Source organism: Conger conger, chromosome 7 (assembly GCF_963514075.1).
Source record: "Conger conger chromosome 7, fConCon1.1, whole genome shotgun sequence".
Classification (NCBI taxonomy): domain Eukaryota; kingdom Metazoa; phylum Chordata; class Actinopteri; order Anguilliformes; family Congridae; genus Conger; species Conger conger.
Genome location: NC_083766.1, coordinates 8080159 through 8103034, shown reverse-complemented (window position 1 = coordinate 8103034; position 22876 = coordinate 8080159). Strand labels below are relative to the sequence as shown.

Genomic DNA, 22876 nt, shown 5'->3' with positions numbered 1-22876 from the left:
TGGAAATATGCAGCTGTCCTGCCAATAAATTGAATTAGAAAATTGAATTGAGAGAGAGAGAGAGAGAGAGAGAGGCAATGGTATAATATGGAGTGCAAACGGGCATGTTTTGACATGTATTTGGTAATTATGGAGTTCAGCACCATCCGGGTGAACACTGCCATAGAGATGGAGAGAGAGTCTGCCAGTCTTGGCAGGATGGCTTGTGGATTATCGTGAACTCAGGACATGAAAGCCGCCAATGGCAACCGACTATGCCCTGACTTCTGTCTCGGGCTTTACAACAGTCTCTCCAGTTTACAGAGAACGGTGCGAGAAACTAAAAGCGTGGAGTGAGCGGCAGTTCTGTGGGCGAAAAATGCCTTTTTAATGAGAGAGGTCAGGGAGTTGGCCAGGGAGTTGGCCAGGCTCACAAAGGCGAAAGCAACTCAAATAATTATGTGATTATGTGGTATGCGGAAGAGCATCTCGGAACACTGAACACGTTGAGACTTGAAGTGGATGGGCCACAGCCTACAAAAACCTAAAAAGCCTAAAAAAAAATAAGTCTTATGAATACCTAATAAAGCGGCCGCTGAGTGTCATTTATTCTGTGCAGGATATTCTGGTTGCTGGTGTTTCTCTAATTGAAGCCATCAATACTCCACCGGGCTGGCTCTACCGAGCACCATCTTTAATGGCTTCCAGCCAATCTAACATTGCATTCCATCGGCGCGGGTTGTTACCCTGAAATGAAATAACACAATAGAAAGACTTGGACAGGTAGAAAAGCGGGAGTGGCCGCGTATTGTTATATCGAATTCAAAGTACAATGAGGCAGGGCTTGAACAGGAAGTGAAGCAAGGGCGGTTAAAAGAACGAGCGCATTATATATTATTGCTCGCTGGCAAAGTTCCCTTTGGTATTTTATTTTATTTTCCAGCATTTGAGTTCATATGATATTAATGGTGACACGTGGCAGAGACACAGAGGATCTCATAATACATAGATGGGAGTGGAGATGCTAGTCTGGCACCATCCTGTTGCCAAACCCAAGCAGCAGATTGCCCAGGAGAGCTCAGTCATCTCCAGCAGAGGCAGGAGACAGGAACATATGAAGGCAATATGGAGACTGCAAGCACGCTCTGGCACGCCTCATTAAAACATTGACCAGGGTCTTATTATCAGAATGGTCTCACATCCATTTGCCTAATGAGTTGGTGGAAGCTGTTGATCACACCTAATTTAGTTTTGATCTTCAGCTGGATTTGAAACTTTACTGAACGCAGACAAAAGGCTGCAAAAACTTTGCTAAGGAGCAACAGTTCGATAAATTGGGGTCAATGGCATTGCGCCGCGATTGTGCTGTACGTCAAGATTTCATTTCATTGAGCACGGAGAGTTATTCGATACTTTACACCTCTAATTATGGGAAAGTAGGGATTCACTTTATTGCCGAGCCTAATTGGAGATTATTCTTGCATATGCAAATAAGTATATGAGACTGATTTATTGCCTTATGTTTTCTTCAGTGTTCTGTTTACTTTTATTATGTACGCAATTACTGGAAGTCATTTTGAAAGATTTATTTGCATTTATTAGTGGAGGAGCAATGGAGGAGAGGCAGCCTAGAACAGCGTGTTGTAATGCGACCGGCTCGATGAGGCTTTTATATCTTGATGAATCCTTATTGACTGAATGTACAGTATGTAGGTTTTTAGAAACATCAGAAACAAAAGCATCCTTCATGCAGGGTATATATATATCCTTAAAATAATTATTTGTAATACTTTATCACTTTATAAATCATTAAAAGGTCTTCAAACTTTGAAGTTTGAAAGGAAAATCTACAGTATTTTCACCAATAATCCAAAAAATATTTTTTTATGTGATTGTAGGCTTTGATTGTCGAACATTTGTTTGTGTGCCAGACCTGGCCCACCAAGGCATTTTGTACAGCTTGCAAGATAAACAAGGTAATTAGAAAGTCATCATTCGCATCAAGGTAATGTGAACAAGGGAAATGCATCACACTTACAGTGTGCTAATTATGTACAGTAAGCCCTATTAGGCTGAATCAAAACATAATATTTTTCTTTATTCATTTATTTATTAAAATTGATAAATCACTTAATGTACTATTTCAACTGCATCTTAATGCACAGCTAATACAATATTGTGTGAAGCTGTGGTACATGGTGTCTTTATCAGTGGGGAATTTTATCACATTAAAATAAATGGTTTTATTTTAAATGTACATTTTGTCTTATTGTTGACTGTTGACATTTTTGCACCATATTGCAATCATGTTTATATTACATTATGTATGGCCCCGGTACATATTAAGCATGTGTTATGTGTTCATTACCACTGTATTACGTGTTTATATATCATAACCATGAGTGTTTAATGAGCAGGAATTTTAGTCAGAGGTTAAATTGGATATTTGTTGCTTGCACCAGGTTTGTGGTACCGGTCTTCAGTAAACTTGCTTGCATCAACATAGGTTTGGTGCTGAAATAGAGGGCATGTCAATAGAGAAATTTGGCGGTGTGCAAATTTAGTGGTCAATGATGCGTTCACATTTAATCCAACCCACACCAGTTTTTAACGCAAATGCTGCTTTTTTCATGTTGTTTCTGTTCTGCATATATGAATGCATGAACACATAACACAGATGTGAGAAATATTGTTCATTTCTATTTGAGGGCTGCAACTCCTACATGGATCACCTGCTATGGATGTAGGAACGGTAGATCCCTCAGACTGAAGCTCTTCGTTCTCATGTGTCACTGTCCCAGTGCTTCCGCATTGTGGGGGTAGCCTGTAGCCCGGTGGCTAAGCAGTATAAACGGCTGTAAAAAATGGAAAAGTATAAATAGACGCATAAATGTCTGAGTGCTGGCTTTCGTTGTTACTCGCACTTAATTGATCAGTGAAAGCAATTACACAGTTAACTCACATCGCCCTGATTCTTGGGTGTGAATCGGTTGTTTATCTTGAGGTGAAAACAAAAAGCAGCCACACCCTGCGGGTCTCTGGGACCAGTGCTGCCGGCCCCGGCTCTAGAGAGTGTGCAATCATCTTATCTGGGGCGGCCTGTAGCGTAGTGGTTAAGGTAAATGACTGGGACACGCAAGGTCGGTGGTTCTAATCCCGGTGCAGCCACAATAAGATCCGCACAGCCGTTGGGCCCTTGAGCAAGGCCCTTAACTCTGCATTGCTCCAGGGGAGGATTGTCTCCTGCTTAGTCTAATCAACTGTATGTCGCTCTGGATAAGAGCATCTGCCAAATGCCAATAATGTAATGTAATGTTATCAAGCGCAGGTCTCAAAAATGAATGGAACTTAATTGAAGTGGTGCTTCTTTGTGTTTATTTATTTATTTATTTATTTTTAATTTCAAAATTGGCATTAAACAAAAACTGTCAGCAAAGAAACAACAAAAAAAAGGGGTGTGGCATGAATGGAAAATATATTTTGCCTGGGGGGGGGGGAAATGAATATGAAAATGAAAACTGTTCAGTTTTTGTTTTGCTATCAGCAGTAATGGTTCGTAGAGAGGCTCTTAACGGAGCCTGGCGTGACGCACTTTCTCTTCGGCCGTGATGAAATTGCCGGTCGGCGACGGTGCTTAACGTGCTATTTTTAAAGGGAAAGAAATTGTGCTGATATAACTGACCTAGTGAAATAGCGAAACCAGACTTCCGTCACACTCACAGCTAAAGCCAAACTAGCCTCTTTTTCAACTGCGCCATGGATGTGCAAAAGCCCGGTGCCAGGGGATTTCCAAACTTAAGTTGGATATGCCCTAATTCCCCGGCGCCTTGAGTTACAGCTCGCAATTTCATGATTGTGTCTGGACTGTTAAAATAGGGCCTTACACTGTACTACATGCCACATCTGTTTACCATTTTACTTAACACCTGGTATGCCACCCTTCATAAAGAACGTGTTCCCTTTTTGGAACTTGTTTATGAAATGCACATTGCTTTATAGCATGGTAGCACACATTTCTTATACAGTACATATTCACACACTGTACGTGTATAGGCACATATTATACATATTTGAATGTTATTGCCTGGAGCAGGTGTTTTGTCACTCGTTGTTAATGGCTGATACTGAGTCAGCACGGTGGAACAGATCCAGAGGTCACGGACACAGCTCTACGGTATATCTCTGTTCCAGAGTGAGTCCTTAAAGACAAGTGGCAAAATATACTGACTATATAAAGACTAAAAAGCTTAGCTAATTGCTTGTTCTCCATGTTTTCGAATAAACAATCGCCGTGACCAATTTGTTGCTTAATGATTTGTTTGATTGCCCATTGAAACACTAGAAACAGCTGTTTGCATTTTTCTATCAAATCAAATTTTATTTATATAGCAGATTTCATACAGGATTGCTTCCTCAATGTGCTTAACACCAAAATTGTATTTTTCACTGTTGAAATGTTATTATCATGATGCATTTTTGTTGCAGGCTTACTTATCATAGCAGTTTATACATTTTATTTTATTTGTCTATTAAAATGGAAATTATTTCTTCAGGTCTATATTCAGGTTAAAAGCAGTATTGCGCATTCTACTCCAGAAGTAAAAACAACACACTTCTGGTCGCAAGGTTTCCTTATTGTGTCTGAAGCTTAAACAGTGGGCTGTCCTGTCAGCCGTTTTATAACAATTTGGCAGTGCATGTTGTATACCCTGCAGCTTGCAAGGCACCACACCGCGGCCTCTCGCGTTGTGGTTAAGGTGCATGACTGGGACACACAAGGTCGGTAGTTCGATCCCTGGCTTAGCCACAATAAGATCCGCACAGCCGTTGGGCCCTTGAGCAAGGCCCGTAACTCTGCATTGCTCCAGGGGAGGATTGTCTCTAATCAACTGTATGTCGCTGTGGATAAGAGCGTCTGCCAAATGCCAATAATGTAAAATGAATCTAATAGAGGAAGGTGCTAGAACCAGTTGAAGGAGAGGGGTATTTGTGATGATTGCCTTTGGCCAACCTAATGTAGCAGCAGCCCAAGGAATGTTGGCAAGCTTGCACCCACCTTATACCCGGGTGTACGAGACCCGAGTCTTTTCCAAGGCTGCCGTCTCCCAGGCCGAGTCCGATCCCAGGCAGACCTGGGAGTCTGATCCCAAGCAGACCTGGGAGTCCGATCCCAGGCAGACCTGGGAGTCCGATCCCAGGCAGACCTGGGAGTCTGATCCCAGGCAGACCTGGGAGTCTGATCCCAAGCAGACCTGGGAGTCTGATCCCAAGCAGACCTGGGAGTCTGATCCCAAGCAGACCTGGGAGTCCGATCCCAGGCAGACCTGGGAGTCTGATCCCAGGCAGACCTGGGAGTCCGATCCCAAGCAGACCTGGGAGTCCGATCCCAAGCAGACCTGGGAGTCCGATCCCAGGCAGACCTGGGAGTCCGATCCCAGGCAGACCTGGGAGTCTGATCCCAGGCAGACCTGGGAGTCTGCCTTTGTAGTGCTTGGTCTGCACTCGGCAGGCGAGCAGCTTAACCAATTGACCCACTCAGGAGCCAATCGGAGCGTGTTTGGAGAGCGAGGGCAGCGTGCGCCCGTGTGCTGGGAGACGGTTATCGATTACCCATTTGCTTCTCAGCAGCATCTCCGGCCGGGGCCCGCTGCGCTCCCCTGACAGCAGGTAATGGCAACGCAATGGAAAAGATAAGTGGGGCTCAGCGCTCTCCATCTTTCTCCGCTCCCGACCCTTTTCTCTTTCGGCTCTCTATCACTCCCTCCTCCCTCGCTCCCTCGTTAGAAAAATCAGCGCAGTACATGGTAGAATACGGGAAAAAAAAGTTTCCTTTTTTGAATTGCAATGGGTTGCATACAGTGCCCTTTAGAATTATTCACAGCCTTGGTAAAGCTTTATTAAATGAAGAGTACGGATAATGACCTGTATTGTATGTTCAAAAATTCATAGTATATTTCTTTATTGTAACACAATTGCCAAAACTGATATCTTTAACTAGTAGTATTTTTCAGTACATTATGCACCCTTTGCAAACATTGCACCACAATGTCATCTTCTATTGCGTTTTTATCAGATTGGTGAATATGTTGAGAGCACTTTCACCATTCCTCCATACAGAATCTTTCTAAGATCATTTACATCCTGCGCTGCGTTCAGTATGTGCGTGTGAGCACTACCGTTCCTGCATGTGTTTGAATGTCACTGAAAGCCATTCACAGTTTACAATCTGTACCAGATATCTCTATTCTCTGTCAGGTGCCGGGACTGAAGGACCAATCACAAGCCGGAAGTAGGCAGAATGACTGTCTTTATTAAATGACGGGCAGATCACGCAGGCAGGGGTAGAATGCAGGAAACCAGGTGCAACAGAGATAATCAAGTTTGTGGTTGAGGTCACAAGCAAAAGTCCAAACACGAGAAGGGAGTCCAAACCGGAAAGGGTCAAAATCCAACAAAGTTTCATAATGGGAGATCACAATCACACCATCAGGATAATCCAAAGAGTCGGGGTACGCAAAGATAGTCAGAACACAGAGCATGCAGGCGGAAAAATGCTGGAAAGACACATAATAATCTGGCAAAAAAAAAACTAGACAAACAGATGGGTGTAAATACACAGGCAAAGTAACTGAAATGACAAACAGGTGCGGGTGCAGGGAAACGGGTAACCAGGACACAGGTGAAGCACTGAGTATGGAAAGCGAACCAGTACAAGGGAATACAGAAAAACAGGCAGGCAGCAGAAAAACACAATGACAGGAGAGCACGGAGCGTGACAACCCTCTGCCTGCAGCGTTCGCTCCTCTGAATATTGACTTGGGCGCGTCAGGCTCAGTTTGTAGGCGAGTGTCTTTGGGACTAATGGCTCTGGGCATTTGCACGCAGATGATGGAGAGAGCGCTGATAAGAGCTCGCTGACTGGCTATCACTGGGCCCGTCGGCCGCTTATCTTCGGATGTCTTTTCCTCTCCGCCGCGCAATTGCATCTCCTCTGAGGAACGCTCCTCTGCTCGGCCGGAATCCTAAGTGACACGAGCCGATGCCGGGTTGCACAGTGCTTCCTGGATCGCCCTTTTCCCAGTGACCTATCGATCGCTATATCTTATCTGCACTCGAAAAAAGTCAAAGAAATGCTCGAAGTAATTCTCCGTCTCCACTCGGGTTGGCTTAGGCCCACCAGAATACTCTGAGTGCCAGTTTCGCATTAAACTTGCGCGTTGGCTAAAAATGATTTTTTTTTTTATATAAAGAATCTCCATTTGAAAATGTAATTTACTCTAGGACTTGGCTTAATTAAAACTGGCCCTGCTCAAAAACTCCCAAGTGATCCAATCCTCAGGGAAAGATTTCTGTCTGACAATGGTTACCTAGAAAATAGGACATTTCCCAAGGTAGTGTGGTAGGGGAAGATAAAAGGCAGAGCATTATGGTACTGGTAAGGTGTTAACACACTATTCGCAATGAAAGTTCTAGAATGCCTAAAAATCCGTTCATGAGTCTTGAAGTTTAATGGCTCTCTTCTGATTCATGCTCCCGGCATAATGAACATTTATCCCCGGTAAAAAGAAGAAATATACACTCAGATGTTTGAAGCCAGCAACAAGCCATTTGGCCTCTATGTCTATACATATTTTTCCTATTGTCCAGTGTATCCACTGATGTATCAAGTTGGATATAGTTAATTAATTAATTAATTAATTAATTATCCTAACCCGCTTATCCTGAACAGGGTCGCAGGGGGGCTGGAGCCCATCCCAGCATACATTGGGTGACAGGCAGGAATACACCCTGGACAGGTCACCAGTCCATCGCAGGGCACACACACCATTCACTCACACATACCTATGGGCAATTTAGACTCTCTATTCAGCCTAACCTGCATGTCTTTGGACTGTGGGAGGAAACCGGAGTACCCGGAGGAAACCCACGCAAACGCGGGGAGAACATGCAAACAGGCCCTGGCCGACGGGGATTCGAACCCAGGACCTCCATGCTGTGAGGCGGCAGTGCTACCCACTGCACCATCCTGTCGCACACATGTGAAATGATGAAATAATATATTTTATGCACTGTGTACTGAAATATCTAGCACAGAGTGTACACTCAGTGACCACTTAATTAGATAGACCTGTACGCCAGCTTGTTAATGCAAATATTTAATCAGCCAATCATGGGGCAGCAACTAAATGCATAAAAGCATGCCGACATGGTCAAGAGGTTCAGCTGTTTTGTGATCTAAGTGACTTTGACCGTGGAAGGATTGTTTGTACCAGTCCTAGCTTATAAGTAGATTTATCTGAATATTTGCAGGACATATTTTTTCCAATTTCACTTTCTTTAAAAAAGCTTTCTTGATAATAGCATATATACGGTCGAATTCTAATTAGTGTAAGTTCAAAGAAAAACTCTCTGTGTCTAGTTATCTTGCAGATGCTCCTTAATTGTTCGTTTTTTTTCCGGAGGACTGCGGGTCAGTGATGGTCAGCAGCTTGTTGGCATGTTTCTGGCGTGTTTCTGGCGTGTTGCGCGGTGTTAAGGAGCAGCCGCTGAAGCGGCTTGCCGTGTTCCCGTCCCAACTGCCCCGGATTCCGTGCCAGGAGGCGGCCTCCAGAAGTCACGACCAAGTGGGGCACGGACGTTTAAAGGGAACTTGAGTCAGAGACACCATCCGTAGGAGGGATCACGTGGATAGTAGTTCTAGTTCAACGCCGGCACGCTCACGGGCATCTGCGTATACTTTTTGCGACCCGACACAAGCTTGAGATACTCGTCTCACGCTTGATCATGCACTTCACAGGAGAGGCGGAAAAAAAAACGTTGCAAAATCACTGCAAAAGCAAAATTGAGTCTGTGAAATTTTGTTAAATATTGGGACTAGGTAGTCCATCAGCCTCTGACGGATAAAATATATCTGAGGCCCGCTGCAATGTTAGAATTCCAAACAACATTTAAAACGTTTGTTATTGGTATGGTTTTTCACATGGAGATCATGCTTCATAGGTCTCTGTGATGTCTGCAGTTATAGGCAATACTGGTGCTCTAGTGTTATAAAATATTCTTGTTTAACAGCAGAATCTGTATTCCGTATTCTTTTGTTGTCTGAAATGCATCTATTTTTGTGGTTGACTGGTTAGTTCTGCTATGTCAGTGTGATATGATGTGTAGCATTTGTTTTTGTTTTGTGTGGCTTCCTGAAACCGCAGAGTATACCTGATACGGAGAACAGCTATTGAACTTGGCTGACGCTAGTGAGTGGTCATTATTTTCTCATTATATTATTTACGTCAACTCTGTTTGGTCGGTGGAGTCTAATTGAACATTTTGGCATTAGTCCTTCCAAGATTCAGATACAACTTAGCATGTGGGCAGACAAAGGAGACAGCAGGCAGCCATTTTCCCCCAAGCATTCTTATGCAAGGAATTGTGGGACAGCAACGTGGTCAGAAATAAGTACCTGTTGATGAGGGTAACGTTTGGGACAAAGACCCATTATGTCTTGATTTGCCTCCGATTTGCCTTGTCACAATTTTAGATTTTGACACAATTAACATGTGGTTAAAGTGCACATTCACAGATTTAATTAAAGGTTATTTTTATACATTTTATGTAGCGGTGTTTATACCTATTCCCCCCATTTCAGGACACCTTAATGTTTGGGACACATGGCCTTACTGGTCTTTCTAATTGCTCGGGTGTGGTTAAGTTCCTCCTTAATGAAGGTATAAGAGAGCTCTCAGCACCTCAGTTCTCACCTTAAACTATAATTGTAAACTATTATTGCTGTTAATCAGCATGATGACCAAAGTTGTGCCAATGAAAGTCAAAGAAACCATTATGAGACTGAGAAACAACAAAAAAATGGCCAAACAGACATACCAAAATCAACTGTTTGGAACATAATTAAGAAGAAATAAAGCACTGGTGAGCTTATTAATCGCAAAAAGGGACTGTAAGGCCAAGGAAGACCTCCACAGCCAAAATAAAGAAAAATCTGCCAACATGTGTCCAACAGATCAGAAACACTCTTCTGGAGTCAGATGTGGATTTGTCCATGACCACTGTTTGCAGAAGACAGATATACAGAGGCTACACGGCAAGATGCAGACCACTGGTTAGCCGCAAAATACAGGACGGCCAGGTTACGGTTTGCCAGTTAACATGTGGTTAAAGTGCACTGAACTGAACTGAGCAAGCACAGTTCTGGAAAAAGGTCTTGTGGACAGATGAGATGAAGATTAACTTGCCCCCGAAACAAGAATGAGCTAAAGATGGCTGCAATACAGGCCTGGCAGAGCATCGCCAGAGAAGACACCCGGCAACTGGTGATGTCCATGAATCACAGACTTCAAGCAGTCATTGCATGCAAAGGATATGCAACAAAATACTAAACATGACTACTTTCATTCACATAACATTGCTGTGTCCCAAACATGTATAAGCACTGCTGTAATTTCTACACCGTGAAACCAAAATGTATAAAAATGCCCTTCGTTAAAATTTGACAATGTGCTTTTTTCTCAAAGGCAAATAAATAAATGGTGGGTGTTTGTCCGAAACATTATGGAGGGCACTGAATTTCAATAGGGAGAGCACTTGTCAATTGTTAGATGATGACAGGGAAAAATGATGGCTAAATAATTGGGGTAATAGTGAAAGAATTAAAAAGAATAAGGTTTTAAAATCATTGGTTAAACCTGAGATATGCCTTTTTCATATTCTTCATACAGTATAAGCACTATGGGAATAACACATTCAAAATCATAGCAAGCACTGGTTCGGGACTACACACATTGCATATAGCAATTTGACACGATGATGAGAATGGGGTAAATTCATGATTAAATTGTTAAAGCCAGTTTTCTCACAACATTGCAAAAACATTATATTCAAACACATTTCCAGATATATTTGCTCAATCTCTTCAAATGATACCTACTTTTGTAGCTCTGCACTGTACAGCTTCTGCATTTTATCATGTGAAGAAAAACACAGATCCAATGGACATATATACCCAGTCATATATATGCATGAAATTGAACCTGGTCGAATTTTGTACAGTTTTTAAATTACTTTATCGTTGAGATACCGAGACAATTATGAAGGACTGTTTGTTTTCTGTGCTTTTTTTTTATAATAATGTAGAATGAAAGGTTGCAGGTTTGATTCCCTGCTTGGGCATTACCATATAGATAAAGCATCCAACCCTGTCAACTGATTGTATGTGAAAATGTAATCTATATGGGTTGCACTGTTTAAGAGTGTCTGGATAAATACAGTCTGAAACATGTGGCTTCGCTCATCTTGCTCTGCCTTCACACCAGTAAGAAACCTCAGGATTCAGTTGACATGGGTTCATTCAACATGATGCATTTATTCAAACCTGACACTCAATACTTAGGGCTGATTTTTCTACTCAGATTCAAACAGTATCGAACCTTTTAAAGATACAGACAGAATTTCAGTTAAGCAAAACAAAAAAGATGCTCAAAAATCATACCTCAGACATCTATTGTTGGAATTCAAAAATGTTCTTCCAGAGAAAATTGTGGGTGTCTGTTTTAATTTGGAGACACAAACACAACTGTATTCAGCCCTAGTAGTGAGAGACAAGGCTATTATATGTGAAAGCTGCCATTTATTGTAGGAATGTTGCTCTTACTGCAGTAACCACATCGTTGTCACGCTTTCCTTTCAAAATCCCTTCTTGAATTTGCTCATATTAAAGTTATGAAAAGTTGTGTTTTATATTCTCACTCCTTAGCAACAAAAAGCCCTTAATGTGTCCATATAGCAGTTTAATTTGCACTTTTGAGTAAATCCTGAGCATCTATAAAGGAAATATGTGTTTTTTTCTGACTATCCAGCACAAATAAATTCTAGTTAAAGTTTTTTTTCCAGACTGCTGTTCAACTACTATGTACCAATACCCATAGATGGTAGAACAATATTTCATATTTCAGCTGAATGTTTACAGTGCTGAAATGAATGTGACCTTACAGCTGCCGTGTGATAGGCTAGATGTTGCCAAGGTCCCTCTGCCTCTATATATAACATTTCTCACATTTAAAACTAAGTTGCTAATCAATTATTTGCGAAAAACAATAAAGTGTGGGAGTTTGGATTACGTATTCTCTTCCTTATATTGGATTTCCATGATAACCCCCACCATTTGAAAAATATTACTATAAATAAAATCTACTAGAATGACCCGCCAGAATCATTACTAATTCAGGGTAAAGTCATTGGTAAATCACATATATTTACAGGCTGGACATCTGCAGTCGGGTTTTGAATAGATGGGGTTGCGCTAGGATTTAGTCGTAACCAAGCAGTGTATTCCTGCTCATTTAGAATATTGTCTGTGGGGAAATGCCCTGAGTAAACAAGTACTTTCTTAAGCTGCAACTTTTTGACAACTGCATCCGTAGGGAGTGAGTATAAAGACTTGTTTTTGGATGTACAGTCTACAACTGAACAGCTAACAGCCTTCTCTGTAGCCATTGTTGCACTGTTTAAATAAGTGGGCGGTCCCCACTTGCAGATCAGCCAGCATTGAAGAATTGATTATTTGCATCTCAGATCCTCATCTCCCTATTTCAAGCATCTTATAATACCCTTGCCATTATCAAATTATCTTGTGTAATCTGTGTAAATTTACTGTAACCGTTAAGCTTACACAGTGGCATTTTAACTTATTGCATAATTAATAGTAGCGCGTGCAGTTTTAATCAAAACTCTTTGGATTGCCAAAGTTTCCGGTGGAAACATGACGAGGAATCCCATCTTACTGTTTGGGCTTTCTTCAGAGTATTTCACAAAATCCACACCGCTAAAATGTGTCTTTCTTTCTTTCTTTCTGTCTCTTTTTCTTTATGGTCAGTGGAGGGAGGTCAGCTATTCTTTGCGCGTGAGATGGGGGTGAGGGAATGGTGGAATAATTCCCTTCTTTGTGACAGAGTTGTGTTTTTCCACATGATATTGTTTATTTGTTTTTATGTCATTATTTACTTATTATGTATGTGCTGTCATTGGTTTGTTGAGTTAAAATAGAAATTGTCTTTCTTACTTACTTTTTTCAATATTTTTTCTGCTCTTTCCATTTTTATCTTTCTTTTTCTCTATTTCTAATTCTTTTTATCTCACTCTCTCTATCTCTCTCTGCATTGGCTTGCCACCATCGGTTTTTTGGAGGTGGGGGTCCAGTCTAGTGTATTTTGTGTTCATTGCACATTTTGTTTTCTATTACCAACAGTTGCTGTCTAGTGGACTGTCTCTCCTCCAATTAAATTGCCTGAGGCTACAGGTCTCAGGTCAGCATGAGGAAAATGAAAGCTGCTAGTTTTGTGGGTTTTTTTGTGGTTCAGTTTGGGAGTTTTAATGCATGCCCGGTCAGTGATCTGAGGAGGACCGCCTGATGGCTGGTAAACACTCCCACTGAGAAACATGCTGCTCTGCCTCCTTGTCTGAAAGGCAAACTTTAAAAAAGTGAATGCAATGTGCAAATACAGTTCTATAATTCCATACGGTTCTCTGACAGATTTTGAAGGGTTTGTACCTTCAGGCTTGGATTTAATAAATATAAGCCCTGGACAGATTACAGGAGAGCAATAAAAATGTGAAGGGGTGCAGTGTGTTCTCCGTGGATTTCCACAAATGGAATAGCACAGAAGCAGCCCACTGACGGTAATATGTTTAGTTTTTAAATTTAAACAAAGCACATCCCAGTACTGGACTGGGCACTGTAACGTATAGTCTGTAACAGAAGTATGCAACAACGTCAGATGAGGAGGGCAGGCCCATCGATCGCGTCTGGGTTGCTCATTCCGCCTACAGTCTAGAGCAGCGCTACTCAACTCCACGTCCTGCGGTCCGCGGTGTCTGCAGGCATCCGCTTCAACCGCTTTCACTAATGAGCTTATTGTCTGAACCAAGCAGGTTAAATAATTACTGAAATCAGATGGTGTAGCGCACGGTAGGAGCAAATACCTTCAGACGCCGCGGCCCGCAGGACGTGGAGTTAAGTAGTGCACGTCTAGAGGGTATTCTGCACTGTGGGAAGTTTGGGGCTGATGCCGTAAAGAAAGGGTCCCTTTAATACGTTCTGTTGCTGAATAAACAGCCACAATTGAATGCTGATTCCATAAAGTGGACAGGTAGAGCAATAATGTGAATCTGCATTATTTCTCATAGTCACTGCGCCGTGAGTCAAGACCCTTGTCACGGGGCACATTATTATATATCTGCTGCATCAACTTATGGAGTAGCTGCTCTTGTCCGAGATCACTGCTGACTGATTTCTTTTACATATTATGCATGATGCATACACAATGTTTTTCTGCTGAAAGGATACAGGGGAAGGGCCCTGTTCAGTGATGACATGACAATGTCCCAGAGTCAGGCCTTTAACCCTTGTGTAGATTTAACATTCTGTATACTCCCCTTGTCCTAAGGGTCAAAAATGACCCGCCTTCACAATATCGGCGGGTAATTTTTTACCCTTAAGGCAACACGAGGGTGAAACCACAAGCTTCAGGCTAATGCCAAGTTATGTGGCTAGTGTGCAAGATACCATGAAGGCACGGACTGTGTAATTATTGTTCAAACTCTGAGAGACACGTTACAGATATTACAGAAATAGACTTGGTAGTCTGCAGTTTGCCGTAATGAGGCAGCTTGTGATGTGCACCACAGTTGCAATGATATTTGCCCTCAACATATGACATAGAACTGCAGCTTGTTTTATTTAATTCTCCGTGAAAACTAGATGCCTCTCATTATTTCCCATCATGCGTTTCGATAGTATGTTTCCAAGTTACAATGGGCTGCGATGTAAAAGCTTGATCCTGAAATGCAGTAAGGCTCTGATAAGACATTTACCATGGTAAATGGTTTTCCTGTATATCACAATCATTCTCCTTTCACGCACTCCTTAAAGCTTTGTAAATTATGAAATCATTGGTGTTGGTGCAAACCATCATTTTATAGTGCCATTTAGCAGTTGATTGCATAACCTTTAGTTCAGGTATTTGACGGCAAGATTCACTCAACATTATAAAGGTGTCCGGTGGTATCCCCTCTACACATTCCACACAGAAATGAAAACCAGTTCATATATCAGCCAGACAGCTCATAACACCTGTGAATGTGTCTTCCCAAAACACGTGAACGAGGTGGATACCTTTCACTGTTTTCCTGAGAGTTTACGATGAGATCTGTCACCGTGGACTTCATGAGCACACACACACACACACACACACACACACTCAGTGCTGTCAGATTTTAGTGTTGACGCAGCACCAGCATCATTTTCATCGGGTCCTCTTTTCCCAGCCACACAAAACGCACACCTTCCATGATCGCCCCGCTTATCCTCTGCTCATTGGTTGCCTTGTTTGTCTCTGGCAGTATTAGATTTTTTTTTTTGAGAGTGATGTATCTTCATGTGTCCGGTTGAGTCCTGTGTAAAGTTCCTCTTATTTCTGCTTACGAAGCACTTGCAGCGAGGGAAAGGTCAGTGAAATGTAAGGAGATTAAAAGAGATTATGTGTGCTCTACAGTAAAGAACTGCCTGACTCCGGGGTGCTGTACTATAAATCTCACATGTGACCATTTGTCTGGGCTGACATTGATGTTTAACAGCTTTCTGAACTGTTCAAAGTGCCCCCTCTGGATCCTCCTCCAAGTATTTCATTCATAGTTTCCCTTCTCATCTCTTTCTGTGTGGCTGTTGTATATCCTCTTGAGGAAGAAAAGTAAAATGGAAATTGTGCCTTCCTTCAAAAATGATGTGTCAGTGTAATACAGCCTAATATCACAGCCTATAATATACAGTAATATGGCCTTTTATGGTATTGTATTGAATATGACTATAGGAGCTTCCTTTTCTTTTTATAATGTTGTGCATTGGATGAATATGTTCCCACATTAAACCTATATAATTATACAGGAACTGATATGTAAACTAATGCATAGTTATGAGTGTAGTGAAATTGCTTTCGGATTTAATTAGAGTATTCAAACAAGTGAAAGAATGCCATATTTAGTCTGTTCCGCTTTTGCGTTGAAATGTGTTCATTTAGCACACATATTTTTCCAGATGGGCAAACAGGCTCATGTTTCTCCTATTTTTTTAAATCTAGTTATTTTGTGTTTGCTGATTTTTTGTGTACGGCATTATGATGTGACATATTCAAAACCAGGATACTGCCTACAAAGTAGTTTTATTCTGATAGCTGTAGTGTTATTTGACATGGTGAGGATGGAGGAAATAAATTGTATATTTCAATACTCCTCTACATCTCTTTTATCAGTAGAAGCTGGTTTATTGACAGACCAGGCCGTTTCAATTCTAGGCTATCCGTACAAGGTGCACCTTTATTTCTGTAGTAGAGGTGGATATTTCCTATTGCTTCGCACATCTGAGTTATCGGCATCAGAGGTGGATCAAGCTTTTTCTCCTTTCACAGAGCACCAGCTAATGAATCTCACGTTGACAGTAAATAATGTATCATTGAGGGGGAACTGAGCAATACCTGTAAAATATCAGTTTGCTAATTAGTAGAGAGTAGTACTTCTTACAATAAAGTAAATCAAAACAAAACATTTGTTTACAAATAATTAACAATGACAAAAAAAGATGCAATAGTTAATACAGAAGATAATGTATTTCACTCAAATACCATAGTTTGACATCATTATACTCAGTCTGGTTGTTTTGAGCATTGGTTTTGTTTACACTCGTTGGGTATCCTGCTGCCTGGCTTGTTGCCCTGTTGGTTTGGATTTTCCGCTGAAACCAATTTCTTTACCTCAGGTTTACTCGGAATCTTCCATCGCAGTTAATGGAGTGAAGCGTCGAGTCCCACCCGATTTGACAATGTATTTTATGATGGCCATATCACAAAGGCAGGCCTGGCTTGGTTCGAGGCACTGGTGTCTGTGGAGTCATGAACAGAGAGAGCTGCAAAGAGAGTCAAAGAGAAGGGGGACAAGCCTGAAGAGACAAACACACAGTAAATGGTTGGCATTTATATAGCGCCTTTATCCAAAAACGCTGTACAATTGATGCTTCTCATTCACCCATTCATACACACACTCACACACCGATGGCGATTGGCTGCCATGCAAGGCACCGACCAGCTCGTCAGGAGCATTTAGGGTTAGGTGTCTTGCTCAGGGACACTTCGACACAGCCCGGGCGGGGGATCTAACCAGCAACCCTCCGACTGCCAGGCGACTGCTCTTACTGCCTGAGCCATGTCGCCACAGTGAACTATATGTGTTGGACTCATTCAGTATGTCATTCGGTGAAACAGTTGATTGTTTTATATGTCCATCTCAAGAGAGTCCATCCCATGTTCAAGGCTATTGGTGAACTCTGACGTCACTCACAACAGTTTAGGTCCCTGTGTCTGGTCCACTCGAAAGGCTCTCCCACACATTTGAGGAGAGGGTGTCCCATCACGCATTACCCTCTGAGTCGTAAAATGTTTTGTTGAAAAGGGGGAGATGTGGGAGCAAATGCTTAACTTTGCTCAGCAATGCACACAACTTGTGTACGCTACACAGCTATAAAACATTTACGTTCTCGGTTATATTCTCACAGTTGTTTTAGTTGTCTTTCTAATATGTTTTTCATGTTAGTAGGCCTGTTAACTGCTAGTTTGTCCAGTCTAGTTTGTCCAGACAGTGCACTCAGGCATTGTTTCTTATTTCATCTTGTCAGATCACCAAATCAATTTCATATTATAGTCTGGACAGAGGCGGGAGGAATGTCAATAAGTACGGTGAAGCTCTGGGAAAGTACGTATGTGGAACTGTACCAGACACTATAGGTATTGCATCAAAGTTCAGGGTGTCTCGGTGGCGCAGCCTGTAGAGCACTAACCGCATGCTCATTGCTGAGCCGCGACGTCGGCGGTTCGAATCTGACCGTCCGACATTTGTCGCATGTCTTCCCCTCTCTCTCGCTCCCATTCTTCCTGTCTGTCTATGCTATATACTGTCCAATAAAGCTGAAAAAGGCCTAAAAAATATCTTTAAAAAAAAAGTTCTGCTCATGCTCAAAAAGGCCAGAGCTACCAAGTCCTGTCAGTCACTGTCTGAGCCAATCACAATGGTTTTGCTGCGGAGAGCAGCCCGTACAAATGAGTTGTAGCTCCGCCCTCAACCGGCACACTTTTCCAGCTCTCCCAAATGCACCCCAGAGTCAACAGTTCTTGTTCCAGTCAGGTTTAAGCATTCGTAGATCCTCCGGCCGTACACTTGGGTGTTCTCCGGTAATGGAACAAGCCCACGGGTGCCCTTCCAGTAATGAGAATTGTGCTCGGCACGTTGGCGAGGTCCCATTTCAAGCGTGGGTGTGGGAAGGGGCTATCCAACCTATTTGTAGCTCGGAAGGCACTGAGTGTGTATGAGGCCCCCAGAAAAAGGCGAGAGAGAGTGAGAGAGAGAGAGAGAGAGAGAGAACGCGTCCCCGTACCGTTGTGTTTTCTGAGCTTTTCCGAACCTTCAGAGTGATTACACCCTCGTCTCGCGGCTGTTCCGCGGATTACGGCCCGACCGAGCGATTGATTGCGTCTGGAACATGACTGACTGCTCTCCAGCAGCGTGAGCCGCTCCGCGCTCCCGCTCAGCGTTCAGCGAGAGGCCGTGGAGCTCCGGCCCGCGCCTCCGCGCGGTAATCGCGTTTGACTGAATTGATTTAGCTTTCTGTATGTTTTTCTAATTGTCATTTTCCCGCTGTGATAAATGAATTAGCAGCGTGTTACTGACAGCCTGTCCTGCGATGAACTCACTGCCGTGAGCGCGAGGGCCTGAGTCTCCGGGGGGGCGTCGGACCCGCGCGACGTTCCCGTGAACAGTACGGCATGCAGAGCAGTAAACAAAAGGCACTCGCTGGAAAAGGAAAAGGTTTCTGACAAAACAGAACCTTGAAGAAATTGTTTTTACTGTAGCTTTTTTCCCGGAAAGATCTCCCCTTCCCCAATCACACACGCTCATACTGCACACACAATCATACTCACACACACATACATACAAACACACACGGAAGTAGCAATAATAGCATTATACATGTTTTTTATGTGAATGCATAAAGATTTAGGAAGGAAATTTGGAGGGAGGCCACAGATTCTAGACTGAGAATGAGCTTGCACCGATTCATGCCCTGGAAATCGGTCCACACATACTAAATCCTGGATATGCACCACCCCATGAGGACATTATACAATATAATAGATATAAAATATGAACAGATACATTAAATAATGGATGCATTTACACATAATCTGTGAGCAAACAGCAAAAAATTGTCCCAACAGAGGTTAGGGTCAGGGTTAGGGTCACAATGTAACATTAATAATATTAATTGAGCATAGAGACACAAAAATGTTTTGTATGCATACGTTGGAGTGCCTCGGTTTTGGTTGGAGGATTAGAAGGTACTGTTAACTCCAACCACTAGGGGGCGGATGTTCAGATTTTGAAACACAGAGGCCGATCTTTGTGGTCAGAATATTTGGTCACCTGTCATTGCGTTAGTGTGAGACAAGGCTTGAATTTCCACAAGCAAGCATAATATACATTATTTAAACAGAATTGTCTGACAGAGTACAGTCATCTTGTGTTCTCTGAATGGCCAGCCTGGCCTTATTAAAAATACATTTACAAGCATGTAGCAAAATCAATTAACCACCAACAGCACATTTAATTAATTAATATTCATAATTTCTTACGCATTTACAATTCAGTCTAATATCATTGTGTAATTATACTGTAATAAAGGCCTTTCACTAATTTATCTTTCTGTAAAACAATTAAACGTTCTCATATTTCAAGACACACACTTCTTAACGCATATAATGCCATAGTTCACAAGCAAACTCTTGTTTGTTTCTAAATTGCTGGTCTATGTACAATAATTAGCCCTCTCTCCTTCATTCTTCCTTCAGCTTGTCTCTCTGCAGTGTATGATTGGAACAACCTCCCGTGTATTTGAGTCACTCTGTTTGGTATCTACAGGAATAAAGTACTGGAATCACTGTGGAACCGCTGAGGGTGACTGTGTGTATGAAGGTTGTGTGTGTCCTTGCTCGAGCATAGAACCTGAGAACGTTTGATTGTGCACTCTCAGCAATAAAGTGACAGTGGAGGAACATTTTTTTGTTCTTCAAGGATCAAATGTACTGTGAAAGTACGGTAATGTTCTCTTTGAGTACAAATGAGTACATTTTCCAAGCAAAAAAAAAGGTAGAAATTAGCTATATATTGCTGGCTAAGAGTACAGTTTTATGCGCCTACTTCAAGGTACTGCTCCAGTGACAGCCGCTTTGTACCGTTTTAAGGCACTTTTCATACCTTTATTTCTGAGCGCCCGTGTGTGTGTGTGTGTGTGTGTGTTCTGCAGGTGGCTGCGACAGGAAGACTCCCAGGGCAGGACCCATGAGGAGTCATAGAAGATGCTCACAGCCTGGGCGCTTCTGCTCCTCTTAGCCATGTGTGTGAGAGGAATCTCCAGCAGCCCACTGTCCCTGAGGATCGGTGAGTGAGGCCCCACATCCCAAACCCTGCGCCCCCACTCTCTCAGAGGAACACAAGGGTTCTCGACGGGTTCTTCGCTTTGATTCTACAGGGGAACCCTTTTTTTTTGTTCTTTATGGAACCTTCTGTCAGAGGTGTGAAGTGTGAAAACTCCCATACATAGAACCCCTTTAGCAAGATGGGGTTCTTCTATGGAATCACAGGGTTCCTATTGGAACCATTTTTACAGTGTGTGCTCTACACCGTGTTCTGTGTTAGTATACTTGTACCTGATAACCTGCACATATACATGCCAAATACAGTATATCCCATCCTATGCATTACACCTAACAACCAGTTTCCTACAACCTACACCCGAAAGCCCTCGAGGTCTGATGACTGCTGGTCTTCCCTTTAGCTCAGAGTCAGATGTGAAGGCAGTCTGGCCCATCAGTAGAATGAATTGTTCAGCTAATTACCTGGGAGAATAGAAAATCAGGGCCGGATTTGAGTTTGAGGTCCAGATTTGATGGTAGCTGCCCTACAGCCTGGAAATGGAACAAAGCATACCTCTGTAGAGAGCTCAGTCATCAAAAATATTTTAAGTCTAATATCCCACTCTCCATGAACAAAAATGATAATCGTGGAAACCTTAAAATCTTATCCTGCAGTTAACATGTCACACTACTTCACGAGCTTGATGCCATTCACTATAAGTCATAAATGTCAGTGTGCAGGTATTGCTAACACGCTTGCTGGCTTGTACCTTAAATTCATCATCCGAATCCGTGGATACTGGGCTGCCTTGCCCATCTGCTGATGTGTGTTCACATGACACTATAGTAATTAGCCTGAATGATATTCCCTTATACCCCCCACCCCAAATGCACATGTACCCATACACACATCAATTCCATCGTCAAACTAACCTCCTTTTCTTTGGAGTTTCAATATAACAGCAATAAGATTAATTCCAGAAATCTCACATTTTTCTTGGAATGCCATTGAAAAGTCCTGGAAAATACAATGTGATTTGAGTTGAAAACCTTTTATATTCCTTCAGTGGATGCAGGGCAGATATGCCTGCTGTGCTCATACTGTATAATTAGTTTCTGCTACCCAGGCAAGCCGATTCTGTAGCACTCCCACTACAATTGACCAGCTGAGCAAATATGTATGCAAAACAGGGAGGCCATTGCTTCTGAATGTATAACGCTTCGTGAACAGTTTGATGATTCTGTATTCAAACTGTATGTTTTAGGTTATTTGCTCATCTGTGTTTATACTCATATTTGTGTACCAGGTTATGTGCTTACATCCCTGGATGAGCTTGGCTGAACGCAACTCAATAATAAATGCATAATATTATGAATTAGACGAGAGTAACGCTTAACACATACACTCAAGAGTGAACCCACAGCAACGCGAATACCAAAGCAGGTCATTATATTCCAGTTACGGTAATTTAGCGGCACAATATGAGAGCAACCGCTAACGGCGCTCCCAGTCTATTTTATCTCAAGAGGTGTGAATAGAGCTAAATTAACCAGCCCTCAATGGGCAGGGGCAGTGAAACTGCAGTGAACTGTAACCAAACAGGCTTTAAGGGTCTCAATACTCTGCTAATTAGCGAAATAGCATTTTATTGTTGTTCAGGACAGACGCTGTATACTAAATTTGCCCAGCCAATACATGTCTCAATGGGTCATGTCTCTGTGAAAAAGAAGATTTGCACTTTTCTGAGCAGAGGAATTGATTGAGTATATGAACCCTTTCCACCTTGCCCCCCCCCCCCTTTACAATTAAAGGTTTATCTCTATAGTCTGAATCCTATAATTATGCACGTTTGTATATTCATTCTGCTCTGCAATTCCTAAACTGTCTATCACTTGAATATGAAACATTATACCTTGTTGGGAAGGGTAGGAAACCCTGTACAAGGAGCATACCATGTTTTACAATAGTTCTGTACTGAAATGACGTAGCAATGCATTTCCACAACAATAAGAAGTAGTTCAAGACTGCATTTGCTTTGGTATAGTCCCAGCAAAAATGTTGTTTTCTCAAAAATGGCTGAACGGATTACAAAATAAACTTGACTTATAGTCAGAAAACAGTACTTTATATTCAATGTTTTGCGTTCTTTCATTTTGTTATTGTACACCAAGTCAGATGTAATTACCATTGATTTAATCACCATTAAATGACTACCAGACTTATACTGCACAAGCCCAGTTAGAGATAAATTTACACTGGAAATGTTGCCGTGTAGAACAACCCATTTGTGTTACGTCGTTAAGCTAGAATCTTATCCTCAATTAGCTCCACAGATCATACCTATTCTGTAATAATCTGTTGCTGAAGAGAATGCCTAACT

General features: G+C 42.2%; 1 protein-coding gene across 1 annotated transcript in view; it reads left to right on the top strand.

Moving 5' to 3' along the window:
- The first annotated feature begins 7405 nt into the window (after nt 1-7405).
- The window catches only part of LOC133132519 (glutamate receptor ionotropic, kainate 4-like), a 192702-nt gene continuing 177231 nt past the window's right edge, over nt 7406-22876 (top strand). Inside the window, exons 1-2 of the mRNA XM_061247979.1 lie at nt 7406-7414; nt 8517-8603. Of these exons, the coding sequence (XP_061103963.1) occupies nt 7406-7414; nt 8517-8603 (96 nt within the window). The remainder of the gene's footprint in view (nt 7415-8516; nt 8604-22876) is intronic.